Source organism: Calonectris borealis, chromosome Z, assembly GCF_964195595.1.
Source record: "Calonectris borealis chromosome Z, bCalBor7.hap1.2, whole genome shotgun sequence".
Classification (NCBI taxonomy): Eukaryota; Metazoa; Chordata; class Aves; order Procellariiformes; family Procellariidae; genus Calonectris; species Calonectris borealis.
Window position 1 is genome coordinate 50,668,914 of NC_134352.1, and position 18,708 is coordinate 50,687,621.

The 18,708-nt window shown below is 38.7% G+C and overlaps 1 protein-coding gene across 1 annotated transcript in view; it reads right to left on the bottom strand.

Annotated features, from left to right (window-relative positions):
• The window catches only part of CNTLN (centlein), a 221,234-nt gene that overhangs the window by 89,469 nt on the left and 113,057 nt on the right, over positions 1-18,708 (bottom strand). The window contains exons 12-13 of the mRNA XM_075136251.1: positions 14,538-14,659; positions 11,573-11,698 (exon numbers count right to left, since the gene is read on the bottom strand). Of these exons, the coding sequence (XP_074992352.1) occupies positions 11,573-11,698; positions 14,538-14,659 (248 nt within the window). The remainder of the gene's footprint in view (positions 1-11,572; positions 11,699-14,537; positions 14,660-18,708) is intronic.

Consider the following 18,708-nt stretch of genomic DNA (forward strand, 5'->3'; position numbering starts at 1 on the left):
GACTTGTTCTCCAGGCCCTTCACCAGCTTCGTTGTCCTTCTCTGGACACCTCCATGTCCTTCTTGTAGTGAGGGGCCCAAAACTGAACACAGTATTTGAGGTGTGGCCTCACCAGTGCCGAGTACAGGGGCACGATCGCCTCCCTGCTCCTGCTGGCCACACTATTTCTGATACAGGCCAGGATGCCATTGGCCTTCTTGGCCACCTGGGCACACTGCCCGCTCATGTTCAGCCGGCTGTCAACCAGCACCCCCAGGTCCTTTTCCTCCGGGCAGCTTTCCAGCCACTCTTCCCCAGGCCTGTAGCGTTGCCTGGGGTTGTTGTGGCCGAAGTGCAGGACCCAGCACTTGGCCTTGTTGAATCTCATACAGTTGGCCTCAGCCCATCGACGCAGCCTGTCCAGGTCCCTCTGCAGAGCCTTCCTACCCTCCAGCAGATCAACACTCCCACCCAGCTTGGTGTCGTCTGCAAACTTACTGAGGGAGCACTCAATCCCCTCATCCAGATCATTGATAAAGATACTGAACAGGACCGGCCCCAAAACTGAGCTCTAGGGAACACCTCTCGTGACCGGCCGCCAACTGGATTTAACTCCGTTCACCACAACTCTCTGGGCCCGGCCGTCCAGCCAGTTTTTTACCCAGCGCAGAGTGCACCTGTCTAAGCCGTGAGCCACCAGCTTCTGTAGGAGAATGCTGTGGCAGACAGTGTCAAAGGCTTTACTGAAGTCCAGGCAGACCACATCCACAGCCTTTCCCTCATCCACGAGGCGGGTCACCTTGTCATAGAAGATCAGGTTGGTCAAGCAGGACCTGCCTTACATGAACCTGTGCTGGCTGGGCCTGATCCCCTGGTTGTCCCGCACATGGCTCATGAGCGCCCTCAAGACAAACGGCTCCATAATCTTCCCCGGCACCGAGGTCAGGCTGACCGGCCTGTAGTTCCCCGGATCCTCCTTCCAGCCCTTCTTGTAGATGGGCGTCACATTGGCAAGCCATAACCTTTAGCTTGCAAAAGGATGGTAGAAACCCATAACTAAAATTTTATCTACCATTTAGTAATCTTTTATTTGTTTTACTGTAGCCCAAAAACCAGCTGATTGGGCAAAAGGTGTTTAAAAAAAACCAAATGTAACATTGTGTGAATTATGCTCATTATTTTAATTTTAATTTTTTCATTCCTTTATAACAAGACCATCAGAACAGCCTCATAAACAGTGTTTACCTGTAGTTAGTTCAGAAAGGATTCAACCTGAAGGCCCATGACTGGGGTACCAGTATACTCAACATAACTCAGAGAAACACAGGCTGAGGACTCCATTACATGAATATCTAGAGAGTATTATTGTCGCATCAGTGCTCTTAACCTTTATATAAACCTCAGATTGCCAATACACCAAAGTCTCTATTACCTACAACCTGTTTTCAGTATGGAGATTGTTTCCAATAACGCAAAGTAGGGATGCAAATCAATTTCTTATATTATTTCTTACACCGAAATATTTGAGTTTTAGGAAAAGTAGAAAGATTCCATGTTTATTCAGATGTGATTGTGTCTGAAAAAAGAAAATAAAATAATATTGCTTAGAACACGCATTCTGAATTCTTTACAAATTAGAAAAAGATCCAAAAACATTAAGACAGGTTAAACTTTTGTATGTATATGCATATTCTGCCTCATGCAGCAAAAGACAGCCAATTAGTTCATCACAAAGATCACGCTGTGCCACAATAAAGGTCCACTTAGCTCCACATGTGAGTTTCTGGAAATCCAGACCTGTACACTTTAGGAAAGAGTTCAAGAGATAGGGCAAGAATCCATAAACATTGCTTAATAATTTTCATTGCAAAACATTATTTGTAGTCTTTGAAGGAACTTAATATCTCTACTTCTTTGCAAAATTCATTTCTTGAAGTTCCATATGCTATTAGAAAAGCTGAGATATACATATATGAGATATATGAGGGAAACATTGCAACCGAGGACGAGGAAAAGGCTGAGGTACTTAATGCCTGCTTTGCCTCAGTCTTTAATAGACAGAGCAGTTCTCCTCAGGGTACTCAGCCCCCTGAGCTGGAAGACAGGGACGGCGAGCAGGATAAACCCCCCATAATCCAAGAGGAAGCAGTTAACGACCTGCCACGCCTCCTGGATGCTCACAAGTCTGTGGGGACGGATGGGATCCACCCGAGGGTACTGAGGGAGCTGGCGGAGGAGCTTGCCAAGCCGCTCTCCATCATTTACCAGCAGTCCTGGTTAACTAGGGAGCTCCCGGATGACTGGAGGCTCGCCAATGTGACGCCCATCTACAAGAAGGGCCAGAAGGAGGATCCGGGGAACTACAGGCCGGTCAGCCTGACCTCAGTGCCGGGGAAGATTATGGAGCCGTTTGTCTTGAGGGCGCTCATGAGCCATGTGCGGGACAACCAGGGGATCAGGCCCAGCCAGCACAGGTTCATGGAAGGCAGGTCCTGCCTGACCAACCTGATCTCCTTCTATGACAAGGTGACCCGCCAGTGAATGAGGGAAAGGCAGTGGATTTGGTCTCGTGGACTTCAGTAAAGCCTTTAACACTGTCTGCCACGGCATTCTCCTACAGAAGCTGAAGAGTCACAGCTTAGACAGGTGCACTCTTCACTGGGTAAAAAACTGTCTGGACGGCCAAGCCCAGAGAGTTGTGGCGAACGGAGTTAAATCCAGTTGGTGGCCAGTCACGAGCGGTGTTCCCCAGGGCTCAGTTTTGGGGCTGGTCCTGTTCAATATCTTTATCAATGATCTGGATGAGGGGATTGAGTGCTCCCTCAGCAAGTTTGCAGACGACACCGAGTTGGGCAGGAGATTCAACAACGCCAAGTGTCGGCCACAACAACCCCAGGCAACGCTACAGGCTTGGGCAAGAGTGGCTGGAAAGCTGCCCAGGGGAAAAGGACCTGGGGGTGCTGGTCGACAGCCGGCTGAACATGAGCGGGCAGTGTGCCCAGGTGGCCAAGAAGGCCAACGGCATCCTGGCCTGTATTAGGAATAGTGTGGCCAGCAGGAGCAGGGAGGTGATCGTGCCCCTGTACTCGGCACTGGTGAGGCCACACCTCGAATCCTGTGTTCAGTTTTGGGTCCCTCACTACAAGAAGGACATGGAGGTGCTGGAGCGTGTCCAGACAAGGACAACGAAGCTGGTGAAGGGCCTGGAGAACAAGTCTTATGAGGAGCGGCTGAGGGAACTGGGGTTGTTTAACCTGGAGAAGAGGAGGCTGAGGGGAGACCTCATCGCGCTCTACAACTACCTGAAGGGAGGTTGTAGCGAGGTGGGTGTTGGTCTCTTCTCCCAAGTAACAAGCAATAGGACAAGAGGAAATGGCCTCAAGTTGTGCCAAGGGAGGTTTAGATTGGACATTAGGAAAAATTTCTTGACTGAAAGAGTGGTCAGGCCTTGGAACAGGCTGCCCAGGGAAGTGGTGGAGTCACCATCCCTGGAAGTATTTAAAAGACGTGTAGATGAGGTGCTCAGGAACATGGTTTAGTGGGCATGGTGGTGTTGAGTTGACAGTTGGTCTCGATGATCTTAGAGGTCTTTTCCAACCTTAATGATTCTATACCTAAATTTGAACGTTTGCTATTTCCCTTCCAAAACCAGTACCATGCAAGGAAAATGGAAAACTAGCATTGTATGCTAAATTCAGCTGTGGCCAGAAAGCACCAAGCAGTGCTGCCCTTACCAGAATTCCCAGGAACTCCACAGAAAGCATTTGAGAAACCTATATTCATTACTCCCTCATTACTCTATTAATATAGCAGCCTGACAGCTTATGTTACTAGTTTTGGCGTGCTTTGGTGTTATAGATTGTAGGTTCATAGCCTTCTTACTATGAACATTCAGTATAGTTTAACAAGACACACTTAGTACTTCTTTATTTTTATATATACATATATATCTGTAGGCTGATAAATCAGACATTTCCACCTAAATGCTGAAAAACTTTTGTTTGGGCAATAAAGAAATGAAAAAGACAGCACCCTCACAAGAAGTGTGCTTACCAACAGTACAATATTTCATTTCTGTAACACTTAGATAATCTACAGAAATCACTACGATTCAACAGCAAGGCAGGCAATACTTCCGTGCAAGCAATACAAAAGGAAGCTAACTTAGAATCCCTACCTTTCTCCAACATCTCTCTGCTATTCTTGTCCCTGACAATACTCCAATTTTATCATTAACAGAACTTTAATTCTGCCTTTCCCTGCTTATGTATTATGGAAGAATGTTTGACGGCATGACTGCATGTTTGCAGTATGACACAGTCTCATCACGTATGAGAAGGCACTGAAATACTGCAGGCTGCTTATGGAGATTTGATAATACTACTTGGATTTTGAACAAATACCTGCAAACAAGAAAAGTCTGATTAAATATGGAAGAAAAAAGGAAAAACATCAACACATCTGATTTCCAAAAAACACAGCAAGCCCCCAAATCTGTCTGTTAGCCTGGATGCAGGAAATTACAAGATCTGGTGGACACAGGTAAGAAAAGTTCTAGAAACAAGCTTAACAATTAAAGATCATTAATCTCATCATGCATGACAGATCACTCTTACTGGAAAACAACAATATATTTGTTTCAGTTAGTGTGGAGAAGAATTCTGGAATCGGGAGTTTCGGATAGGACTTTGGCAATGCTATAAAACCATAAACAAAAAAGGGGGAGATGTGGAGAAGAATTAAGAGCTGGCCTAATGAGTACCAGCTGATTCAAGAACAGAAACAGGTGAAGGGAATTGTGAGCAGACATGTGATCGTTGCCAGAAGGAAGATATCAGAGAGGCAACGGAGAGAGACAGGGGAGAGAGGTGCAATGAATGGAGAAAGATGGTAGGGCTGCCCTGTTATGATAAAGGCTGTGCATGTATGCCGCAACAAGTTAGCTGACAGAGTGCCTTGTGAAAATGTAACTGGAAGCTTGCAAGAAAAGAGAAAATCCTCTTCACAAAAGGGGCCATGTGAGTTAACTATGTAAATGCCCTTAAATGACTTCACGTGGCATTTACAGTTCTGACTTTGGTCCTCTGAAAACATCTTTTAAAAATTGCACCCTGTAATACAACTAATGCTGCTGTTTTCTTACATTTTAAATTATTTGTGGTGGTTTTAGTCAACAACTGCACTGTTTCAAGTTCTCACACTTGAGCCTGACCGTCATTTCCACTGAGCAACGTTCAGTCCAGCCAGTCAGCATGCACCTTTGTCAGAATCCCCTAACACCAGCTGCAGAATCTGGGCTCTAATCGTTTTCAGCAGAATGAAAGGTGGTATTTTAGATTTAGCAATCTTTTTATCCATCCCAAACCTAACAAATACATCATTATTTTAACTATATTTGGCTTTGCAGCATAGAATTATTAACTGCAGTAAAAAGTAAATGAGCCCTGAGCTATTAGGTTTAACTATTTTGCAGTAAGAAGTCTGCTATGTCCCAGCACTCCTAAAACTGAAGAACAGAAAGATTACTTTACAGAGATAGTACATAAGTCAGAAGGGCTATACTCTATAGGTGACACTTTTTAACACTGATGTAGCGTGAATGCATTTTGTTCCAAATTAATTTGGTACACGATGTAGCTATCAAGTGGAACAAAGAAAAAAAGTACTGTGGTATTTGGATGTTGCACATAACAACGGAGGTTTAAAAACTAAAAGTCTCTGATGACCAGATATTTCCTGTTTAGCCAAAGAGACTATCAAGGTGATCAAAACTGCTTTTTTTCAGCAGATCCTCTAGGGAGACAAAAAAGAAAAAATAAAAAACAAAAGACACATTCAAGAAGAAGAGGAACTAATAAAGCCTAGGTTTGTGTTTCTAACTGCCACCATTCCAGAACAGTAAATTTAGCTTTCCTCCACCACACCCATTCTGATAGCTAGAAAAGGCAAGAGGCATCACATGCTGTTGCTGGTCCCGTTAGGCTCCTGCCATCTGGCTGGTGAGATACCACTACACAGGTGTGCTGGTTTTGGCTGGAGTAGAGTTCATTTTCTTCATAGTAGCTAGAATGAGACTACATTTTGGATTTGTGCTGGAAACAGTGTTGATAATACAGAAATGCTTTAGTTACTGCTGAGCAGTACTGACACAGAGTCAAGGCCTTTTCTGCTTCTCACCCCACCCCACCAGCAAGGAGGCTGGGGGTGCACAAGTTGGGAGGGGACACAGCCGGGACAGCTGACCCCAACTGACCAAAGGGACATCCCGTACCACATGACGTCATGCTCAGCATATAAAGCTGGGGGAAGAAGGAGGAAGGGGAGGACATTCGGAGTTAAGGTGTTTTGTCTTCCCAAGTAACCACTACACGTGATGGAGCCCTGCTTTCCTGGAGATGGCTGAACACCCATCTGCTGATGGGAAGTAGTGAATGAATTCCTTGCTTTGCTTTGCTTTCATGTGCGGCTTTTGCTTTCCCTGTTAAACTGACTTTATCTCAACCCACGAGTTTTCTCACTTTTACCCTTCCGATTCTCTCCCCCATCCCACCGGGGAGGAGTGAGCAAGTGGCACTTTGGGGCTTAGTTGCCGGCTGGGGTTAAACCACGACAACAGGGTACAGAACAGACTCTACAAAGAATAAGGAAAGCAGAAATCATGAGGTCTTGTTTTCCTAAAAAAGCAAAGCTAATAAGAAACCTTTATTAAATAGCTGCTATAGCAGAGTAAGGATGCTACCGAGCTTGCCGTGATTCCCCATGCTTCAAAGATCCAGAGCAGATTTCCTACATGGAGGACATGCACAGCTACCCAGCCACTCAGAGGAAAGAATGACTACCAAAGGTTCTTTGAATGGTGTGGCTATCTCTTTCACTTTATAAACGTTTCCTCCTTATCACAAGCTGCATATGACCATACCATACGGACAGCCAATTTCCAGTTAGCTGGGAAGATAATGACTTATGTCATAATGTCTTAGGTCAAAGAATGTACTATGTCAAATAATACAGTGTTGCTGGTATCAACTATAAGATCTCCTACAAAGTAATCCAGAACAAAAGATGCAAAACTGTAAAGCTTCACAATAGTTTATATATAGTCAACTATACCTTTCCAAAGTCTGTACATAAAGGGCAAAGGATGGGTATCTCTATACTCCAGCAAACAATAATTTAGTATGGAAATGCCAAAGTAGTTTAAATTAGCTAGCTTGCAATCAAGTAGCAGTTCAATTGGACATGCTACATACTAATTTACTCTGAATTTCAGCAAAATCCAAATAATGTAGATACAAAGATGAATCTGACTAACATGGGAAGAAAATGAAGGATGTATCTGTCAATACAATTCTACAGAAAGTAAGACAACATTTAGCACTTAGTGAAGATTAAAAATAACCTATCTAAAAATCTGAGAACTATATTAGATTTATATATATGTATGTATGTTTATATATATATATCTCTCTATAAAAATGTATCTATCTATCTATAAAATGATATGGCTATTTTCATTGAAGATATTCCAGTTCTACGCAGTTGAAGATGCTGAATCTGAAAGCACTGCTAAAAGAAATTTCAAATTTTCTATGTTACTAGATCTTTCTCTTCCAAGTTTTCAGCAGCTTCAGCTCAAATAAAAATATTATATTTATACATGCATGAGTCACTCTCCTCCTCAGGTAAGTGTTAACTACCATTTGAATACTACTATATTTTTCTGTTTGCTTAGGGGGAGAAAAAGTGATCAAATCCCATGTTTTTCTTAACACAGAACATGAGCATCAATACAATAGCTGTATACAATAACATAGTACTTAAGAGGAAATGACTGCAGCATAACACAGGTATTACATAGGGAAAATGACCCACATGAGAAGATCAAAATGGGACATTCCAGCAGAGCTGTGGAATTGTTTTCACTTGGCCATTAGCATTAATAAACACTTCAAAGAATACTTAGGGAATTTATTTCAACTTCCTCTTTTTGTTCCTGTTTGTAACTCTTCAATTTTGGCATGAGTTTAACTGGTAGGTGCTATAGAATTTCTTCAGGCTATGAGTTGCGAGGGCTTAAAAGTTGTGAAGGCTTACAGGCTTAGCTACTGGTTCAGATCTCAAACTGAACTGAAATTTTGGACCTTTTTTGGTTTTTTGGTTGGTTGGTTGGTTTGGTTTGGTTTAATAATAAAGAATTTTAAAAAATGAGATTTTATAACTCATAAAATTAAAAATGCAGCTTTCAATCCACATCATATACATCATGGAATATAATTTTATATTCTTTGTGAAAGAGTAAACAGTGAAGGAGGAAGCTTAATACAGAAGTCAGGTAAAATTATTACTAAAAACAGTTTCTATAAAGTCAGAGAATAATTATTCTGTAATGCACTTAGTATAAAGATAAATCATATTAATAGCAAAAAAAATCCTCTTCTTTCCAAGGGAATGTTGGGAAATTCAAGAAAAATATATGCATAAAGCATTGAGCACACACTCAATAATCACAGTTTATTGATTATTACATTTTACTAATCTAGTATGCGTTTGTAACAATATAAAGATACTTTCTTTTACATGCACAGACGGCTCAAATTCATACATCATTAATCATGGAGAGGATGCAGCCCATGGCTCTGAAACTTATTCCTTTATTAATTGCGAAGTAATACAATATGCACATACTATTCTTTACTAATCAAAAAGTAAAAAATTGGTAATAACAATGCACTCATTCTGCATCAACATTCTCCAAAAAATAACTCTGACATTAGGCATTCTGAATTTCATGAAAACAGACAACTTCATATATTTTAAAAAAAGAGATGCTTAAATTAAAGTCCTAAACCCTATATTTGTTTGTGTGTTAGTGTCCAGCTTGAAAGGTGCATAGCGTTTAATAGCTTACATGAAAGTCAAAGCAATCCCTGCCTGTGAAAAGAAGAAAACTTTATAAAAGGACCTGACAGAAAGTAGTGGCTGACACAAAGTCTTTCCACCAACTTCAACAGGATTTGGAATTAGACACCACCAAAACAAGTGACTTCCCAAGCAACTTCAGTTTTTCCTGACTTAAAAACAGATTTCATAATTTACAAACTGATAGTTTACAGTGTGCTAATATTGGTAATGACTGCTTTTTGGAGCCTGCGACATGCATCAATGGGCTTTCCTTGGTTTTACCCTATACTTTATTTATTATCCATCTATTTTCAGACCAATGTATGTGCAACTTAAATACATTTTACATCATCGTTCTACCCCTGAAAAGAAGGGAGGGAGAGAGGAAGGGAAGGAGGGAGGGAAGGAAAATCTTCCTTACAGGTAAAACAAATAAACAAACAACAACAAATAATCCTGTTTTCCTAACATTCACCCTCTGACCTAGTCACAGACAGAAATTACAGATATTTAAAGTTAAAGCAGACTTAAACCAAAATAAAATCCCTATACAGACACTCTTCTTTAAGCAATGCTGCGTTGGATTTGGCTTATACATATTCTAAATCAACCTAAGCTAACAATCAGTAGGGTCTATCAAATTATATGCATCCACAAAAACTACAGGCTAACCTGATTTACTCACACTGCTTGTAAAATCACACATATAAGTAATCGGTACAACTCTGTAGATCACGTCCTTTATCCACAGAGCTTAAGAAAGAACACATGCAATATAAAGAAGCCCTATCCACAGATCTAAAAAGTACACTAAATTTAGTATTGACTTTCTTAAGAAAATGACCTCAGATCTTGAAATGCTGATTTTGCTTCAACAAATTAAAGACAGTGATTATTAGAGAGAGACGTTGAAGGCAGATATAAAAAACACTGGAGTTATGCATTCATTCCTGCCTTACTTCAACCAACAATAAGCTACATTGCCCATAAGGAGTAAATAGCACCATAGCACCCAAACCCACACAAGGACTTCACCTTAATGATCACAGTGGTGCACTGGCTTCTTACTAGGTACTACGCAGAATTTTAAGAATTCACTTCGACTTAAAAATTCTGTATTTCAAAGAGCTCAACTGTTTGCTTATGCCACTTCACCACAATCTAGTCAAAGCCACTGATTTGCAATTACAAGGCATAAGAGTGTTCCCCATAAACGTTACTGCACAGGAGCTCTAGAAAAACAGTCCAACTGTACCAACCTTCAGGGTGTGCACAACACATAGCAATCTCTCTTTCATGGCTTTGTGTGAAAAGGAGAGACTTATGTTATTGCTCCTGAGTTACTGTTGCCTGTGGTGCACGTGTTGATTAGTGATGGAAGGAGAATTACAACTGCAATTACACGTATGGCAAGAAAGGGCTCTTTCCTACACAAAAATCAAAATAAACAAAAGAAGTATATGTGATAATTTGTTTTGATAGTTTCAAAACGGCAAACAAAGATGTGACAATGAAGTGACAAGAACAGGCACAGATTGTAACTGGCAGATATAACAATACCACATGCAACACTGCTACTGGCAATATCGTATGTAATATGCTAAAGCAGCTTATGGGCAACACAAGGACTTACATACTACAAAACAATTTGCTGCTGTTGAAATGCTGTGATAGCAGCCTTCATGGTATCTCCACAAAAACAGTTTACATTAAGACCCATTGGGAAAACACATTTTCTTTAATGCTGACAAAGTCTGAATAGAAGTTTCTACGACATTTTGATTCTTAAATTAAAAAAAAATCAACTTGACTTACAGAAAGTGTTAAATACCAGCAAAGGGCTAATTACACCATACTAACTTCCTTTTGTCTAGTATAAAAGGACATTTTCTTACTTTGCCTGGCTGAGTATAATAGCCTATGAATTATGAGATCAAAGCAGCAAACTGTATGTTTTCTAAAGTAAGAGTTTCCTTCACCAAGTTTTACACTTACTACAGCTAAAAGAGCTGTGTGAAGGGATCAGCACTAAACCCAAAGGACAGGCTGTGCACAGCAAGAAAGAGAGCAACTCCCTCGTGCTTTTTGCAGGTCACTACCAAGGACCATGTTAGCAGATCCACACCAGACCCTTAACAGGCAGCTCTGCTGCTACCAGTAATTAGCTTGGACAGCTCTGGCTCCAGGAGTAGCAGCAAGGCTACACCATAATGAGCTCAGCTGGGATTAGTAGGACAGGGCAGGGAACCAAGAGAGCTGAGGCATTCTGCATTGCGTATGTATCACAGAGATCAAACAAGGATGGCTGGCTAGGTTATCCCCTCACCACCTCATTCCAAAAATGAAGCACGGCAGTGTGTAAAATACAAGCTAATGAAGAGCGACACCTCCAACAGATGAGAGCCACATTAATTAACACAATCCCTAGATCATGGAATACAGTTTCTGTTAGTGCTAGCAAACTTGTAACTTGTCACTGATTTAAGAGGGAAAAAAAAAAAGGGAAAAAAAAAAGGGAAAAAAAAAAAGGGAAAAAAAAAGAGCTGATGTTTTCCTTTTCTGCTTTTGGTAGAAGATGGTTTTACCTTGGAATTTTGCAAGGAGTTCCTCTTATGTGGGCTGCAAAGCAGTACCTTCAGAAAAAACAGCTAGATGTTTCTTTATCTAAACACCACTTAAGAAACAAACTCACTTTTCAATCAACAGCTTTTTGTGTTCCCTTTTGAAAAAAGCCAGTTCATTCCACAAAGCATCAGAATCCTCTTGACAAAGCTGACGGGGGTATGCATGCTGGTATCTGCTTTTACTACTTTCAATCCTGTTTATGAGTAAAAAGAGGTTGGTTGTTTTCAAATATCTACATGTTTTAGGACCACAAGAATAAAAGCATCCTTGCTTTTAGAAAATACAAATTTTAAACTGGGGCATCTACTGAATATAAATCTTGTATGATGTATACATTCCATGAGGCATGAAACCTTAAATGTGGTATTATAGAAAAGTTTAATTATGTAGTTTCAGACAGAAATAGGGCTTAGTATGGCACCATGGCTCTCAAGTGACATGTGGCAGAGCAGTGTCACCTACATTCATTCTGTCAGCATTCCTTACAATACTCATATGAAAAAGCAGAAGGGGAAACCATCACACAATCGCTTGCAAAAAATGGGAGAGCCACCAGCTCCCCTAATGCCTCTGCAAACCAACCTGGAAGTTGCACTAATGCCCACTCTAAATCAAACTGTTGATCTACTGTCTAATGAAAGAATAAGCTATCTATGGATAAGATGATGCATCAGGAAAAAGCATACTGAATTTAGATGCACAGAAAATAAAAATATTTCACAGAAAATAAAAATATTTCCTGCCATTAAAATATTTTTATGTATTTTAATAATGCAAAAGATAAAAATTGTATTTTAAAAAAAACTTTATAAAATGAATTTAAAACTCTCTGCAATTTAAATTCCTACTGGGCATAGAAATAAAGCCTCAGAGAATGTGGTAACCTCATAAGGCCCCCATCATCTTTGCAGTCACGTATGTCAGTGGAAGTTGTATGTACACTGACAGGTGGATTAGGTTCCATCAGCTGCCATCTCGATAACAGATTCTAATCTATGAAGAATCAGGAAGAATGGTGTCCTCCATCACTTACAGAGGATCCGAAGTACCACATAAGTACCTGATACTGAATTCTTAATGTACAATTTACATTACACCAGCAATATAAAGCTTTTTAAGATACCAAAATAACAGTGTAAGGTATAACCATTTACAGTCTGTTTTTATTTGTGTCTTGGCTACTGTCCTTTATTTAAGCATATTAAAAAGAAAAAACAAACCCCTTTTAGTATGATGGCTTCATACAATTCTGTTCTGATGACAAATATGATCAAAACCCTGTGATTTTCAGCTCATCTTAATTATGATGAATGAAAGAAAATCATATGAACGAATAAAGATTTAGTATTACACTTTCCCCAATATCTACTTTTCCCAAATACATTCCTGTCAGGACACAAGCTGGTCTCATTTATTTTAAATGGAAACAGAAGTTGCTTTTGTCTCTCTTTCCCTTTTCTTCCTTTTTTTTTTTTTTGCAATATCAGAACTAGAACATTCAGTGCTTCACTGTATATCAAGTTTGATTTTACTGTCTTTATCTAGGTTGAATTTTTGTATCTTTTCAGCCTTGGCCTCTCTGTGGACCATGAATGCCTACTTAGCTTAGACAAAGAATTAAATCATTTCATTGCATAAAGTAACTATCATCTGGTAGGTTTCAGTCGTTTCCAGCTTGCACTGAATTTAAAATAGTGAGCTAAAAGATAAAATCATCCATGTCTTTCGTAAATAAACAAAACCTTTTCATTCTAATTTAAACAAATCTATTTGTTATTTACGCTTTGATATTTCAAAAAATCTTCCTGTGCCACCAATGCATGTCGCAGATTTGTACCTTACCATTATTTTCATCCACACTTTTTTTTTCTTTTTAAAAGACAAACCATTCTTAAGGAAATGCCATTGTATTATGAAGCAATGCAAATCTACTCAGATAGGCCAAAACATTACTTATATACGAGGGACAGTTTATCATTCACAGCAGAACCTTTCATGTCACCCTGGACTCTCTGAACGGCTACCAGTTTTGCAGCAATTTCTGTGATTCTCTTTTTGGTTAGAGAGAGTTACAAAGTTTGTGTCAAGATTAATCAGTATTGCTCTAATTATTTTTAGTAAAACACCTATGTATTTACTAAACTGTAACGCTGAAGTCCTACTAAAGCCACCAGGACATAAGGACCTGCTCAAATTGCTTTCTTGAAACAGGGCCTGAAAAACTATACATCAGTAGTGTCTGATAACTGAAGCGATAAGAAATGTTTTCATACCTCCAAATATGTTTGTTTACCAAAAATTCTAACTCTCTGCTAAGGACTTAAAAGAAGAGAATTTCTGCATAAATTTTTCACTGTTCTGTATAGAATTTAAGCGAGAATTATATACAGAATATTCGCTATTTAAATTTCGATGTGGTAGAGTTTTTCTTCTTTCCACTAAGAAAGATGTATTACTGCAATATTTTTGTAGAATGATCAGAAATAATTGATTTAATAATCATCTAACAGATGAAAACACCCTGTTTTTCATACACATACTCTTTTTTTCCCTATTAAGAAGGGGATTTTAGGATCAGCTTCAGTTAATGTTTGAATCACTAAATGTTAGAGAGGCTGTTATTTCTATATTGTTTAATGAATAAACTATTTTTAAAACTGTTTGAAACATAAGAAGCAATTGTTCTATCATAGAAAATTAAAAACATTCACAGTCAACAAATTAATTGACTGGGGAATTAGACAAGCATAAATAAGCAGCCCTAGCAAACCTTTGTCCAGTACTCAGGCTCAAAATGAGATCCTAAATAAAATAAGTCAAGGTGTCAGCTCAAAACATTTTACTCTTGGTTTCAACTGTAATTTTTCTCATATAGGGGTATGCCATGTATGCTGCTTTAATAAAGGATAAAGTCTTGATCACCACATAGTAGCTTCTTTCTTCAAATCAAATTCTCTTTTGAGTACCTGTAAAATACTTCTGTTCAGATTTCTTGTGTAAGGGAAATGTTTTTAATGAGCTATGTAACTTACCTGCTATCGCCCTCTTCCCACTGCTTTAATTGCTCTTTCAGTGCTCTGTAGTTGGTCTGTAACATCTGCAGCCTCTCTTTGCGTTTTTCATGGGCTGCTCTTAGCTCATCAGTTTCTCTAGTCTGTATAGCACCAGAAAAACCAAAATTAGAGTTGGGCAAAATGTAAGAGGCTTTCACACAGATCACATGAAACAAAAGTTCTGTTTAAGTACCTGTTAAGAGTCTCAGAAATCTACATAGAAAGATCAGGAATCACAATCCTTGAGGTCAAATTTTTCTTATTGCTACTTTGGCAAATTTTGCTAATTTGGCAAAATTTACTTAAATATTGTTTTCACGCGGCTGAGAAGTTTTAAAAAATTTACTACTACTACTACTGACTGAAAATGTCAGTTTTCATCTTGTAAATGCATTGGCCTAATACAGCTAAAAATACATAGACTGAAAAAGGATTGTTGGCACTGTCTTTTCCTCTGAACTACTTTTTTCTTTTTTTTTTACCCCTGGAAAACTAATCGACATATTTTCAAGGCAAACACTGGCCACACTGAGGACCACATCAAAAAAGCTAAATTTAAATGGCTTCAGGATCTCCTCATATATTAATTTATTTCTGTAAATATATATAAACCTGCAACACCCAGACTTTGTTCTCTAGTTATGTAACAAACAAGAAATAAAAAAAAATTTTGCAATAGCTTTTATATAATCAAAAACATATGAAAAAATGTACTCTCTTTTTGCAGAATGAAAAGTAAGATATACCTTGATTTATATTACAGGATAACGTCATGCAAGTATTTTCCTAAGTGACAATACTGTGCTCTGAAAAAAATGAACAATCGGAAGAGGACATTCCACAGTATAAAGCAAATCAAATTCTGGCATATAGCAGTAAAGAATTCACCAGACATTATCCTGTAGTAAAATTTGCCCTCAGTGCTTCATTTCCAGTTCAATGGGAGCTCTATTTGTAGAGCAACTACAGAATATGTTCCTTAATCTGTAAGTAAATCACAATACTTTATTTGCATGCATTTACTGCTTATATGCAAGGAGGGCTTTTCAGCATTAGTCAATAAATAAGATACACCAATAGTCAGAGCTATAAATTCAATCCCACTGTAAAAACATGGCAAGGGTTTCTACAGTAGTGCTAACCACAAAGTACCTAGACTAAGCTTGGCTTTTAAGATGTAGCCCAGCTTTCATGACGCATAAACAAAGCTGAAAGATAAGAGCTAAAACTTCAGATGCTACTACATATAAAATACCAGAAGTTTTCTGGAAGTGACTCAGGCAACACACAAAGCAGATTTAGGAACAGGAGCAGGTACCAAAGTGACCTTACCATTAAATACTTTTCCAAAGCGGTTGTTTTCTTCTCTGAAACAACCTCTAAACCAGATACACGTTTATAAATTTAGAATTGCTTAAAAAGTCCTTTTGTCTGGTTTTAAGTAGCTCATATAAATACTACAATGATATTGAAACAATCACACAAATAGCAAGATAAATTTATGACAAAGGACACATAGACTATTACCAAGCTTTGCCTGACATTACAACAGGAAATTTTTATAAGAATCCAATTATAGATGCTGTGTTTTCAAGAGAATTTCATTAAATCATTATTCTGAGATTGTTTGATATTGCTAGTGAAAACTGATCAAGTCTGGGAAGGTACTGGAAGATAATGTCTTCAGCATAAATCCTGAGAAGTTTATTAGTGTCAATGCCCTTTCAGAGATGCAACGAAGTGTAGAATTTGGCCTTTTCTATTTATGAATCTACATTTTTCATTATTGCTTACCTGTTCCGTTATCCATTCTGTTACAGTTATTCCCTTCTCTTATCAGTTGCTCTGCTCTTGCAGAAATAGAAATTAGACAATTAACTGTCCTAATCACTCTCTTTTATTGAATTATTAAGCACTTCAGAACTTTAAATTCACACTGTAATTTCCATAATTTCAGTTAGTTCCATCTCTCTCTGATTGAATTATGTTTTTTTTTTAAATAATTAAACTGGTTTGTATACAGTTTTCTATAAATTGACACAAATGGGACAGAACAACCATCTCTAGCAGTGCCGGATCTCCTGGTTATTCTCCAGCTCTCCACTGTCATTCTACACTACTTCCCATGCAATAACGAAAGCCAAAATGACAAAGTCCAATTTGCAGGAGGAAGAACCCAACTGCCTATGAAAAAAAGTCATATTGCTATTTGCAGGCAGCTCAAACAAGCCAAAAGATTCCAATCACTACTTCAAACCTTTGTTGAAATTGACCTGTAAGTTACAGTAAAAATTGAACTAAAATGGAAATAAAAAAATATACTGATTCAATTCTTTGACTACTCTTCTTAGGCTGACAAGAAGTGAGGAACCTGACCACTACAAAAATAGTTTTTTCCATAAGTAGTTATGTGGAAAAGCCACAATATTAATATATTTTCAGCATCTGAACACCATACATGGAACAGGACTATATAGGAAATCTAAACTAAATATAACAGTGTGCCCTCGCTCATGTAAACAAATATTAAGGTGGCCCTAATAAAGACTGATGTACATATTCTAGTCCTAATTCTCTCCAAAATTTTAGAGCTTTAAACAAAAAGGATGAGAAAACTCAAAGCGAAGATCTCCTATTGCTTTTGAAAACTTTCCAGCTAAAGCCAGGAAGATCTGCTCTAGGCTACACCAGGGATCACAGTTCTAGAAACATAATATGGGAGAAGAGAACGTATTCTTAGTCTGTATCAAGTATCTAACTTTCAGCAACCAAATCCCTACCCACTTCTTTAAGACCAACCAAGATTGATGTTCTTATGCTTTGGACCATTCTAAGTACCAGTTTGATAATTTGTTATTCAAAATCCATGAAATACTCTTATTTACTTTGACATTCTCTTCCCTAAACAAGGGTGCAATCAGTCATACTCTGTTACTTTTTAGTATGTTCTGGAGTGCAGAAATGAAGCCAATTCTGTACCAAAACTATGGACACTCTGAATTGACATGATTACCCTATTTATATTAGCAATAAAAACAGTAAGAGCCAACTTTCCTTGTCCAGAAATGAGACAGCTGAGGAGAACTGGAAAATCCTATTGAATGGGAACTTGCCCTTTTCTGTTCCTTTGTAATACCAACTGGGGCATCAAATATTCCTGTTCCTGAAAACCTTGTTTCAAATAAAGCTGTTCATCTTATTTTTTTAATCGTCACCAATTTTACAGAAGAACTGATGGATAAAGTCACAATTTCATCTTCAGGATATGCATCATCAGTATGTTTATTGATAGAGCAAGTCTTTTTCTGAGCAAGTATATTTCAAGTAATTATATAGTCAACACTTTGCTTGAGCAGGCAATAATGCAAGTGCCAGTTTCGAAAATGTTGATCACATGCATTATTCTTTGTTGGAAGCAATGCCTGAGAGGAGGCTAATATCAAGAAATCATACAACATCAATAGAATTATTCTGAAGTTAATGTTATGACAGCTGAGTTCACTGTCACGCTGGCAATAGCCTCACTGAATCCTGAATGTAGTGCCACAACAGTGTTTAATATGTTGACCTGGGCCTCTACAGCTTCTTTTCAATCAATTAAAGCATTCTGCAAAAGAAGCCAAGTAAGTTTCCTAGAGAAAATGCAAGCAGTTCATATATTCAGTTTCAAGGGGAGACAGAAGACTTAGCCCTTAAAGACCTCATGGATTAATAGCTGTGATAAATAGAGATCCCACACTTGCTACATAATAAAGCTGCACAGATTCCTAAATTATGGTTTTAAGCTGAAACGGAAGAAATGACAAAGGCAGTATGGCGAATGGTAAAAATTATAAGGTCATGCAGAGAGAATAACAATCCTTTCTCTTCTGTAACTGCTTAGAAAATCAGAGTGCTTCTCTTCACTCCTCTTTCCAGAAGAAAACACAAAGAAATGTGGAACACTCTGTCATTTAAGACAACAGTATGTGAGCTTTGCTGCCAAGGGTGGAGCAGCTGTATTTCACAGTGCCAGAATAATCTGTAGCCTCAGCGTCCGGCAGGCCAACTAACAGTAACAAACAGGAGGCCCGCCAAAGACCAGTTCTCAGGGAGAGCTGGTAGGACATGCCTTAGATTTCTCAACAGACAGAAAAAAAACAAAAGAAAA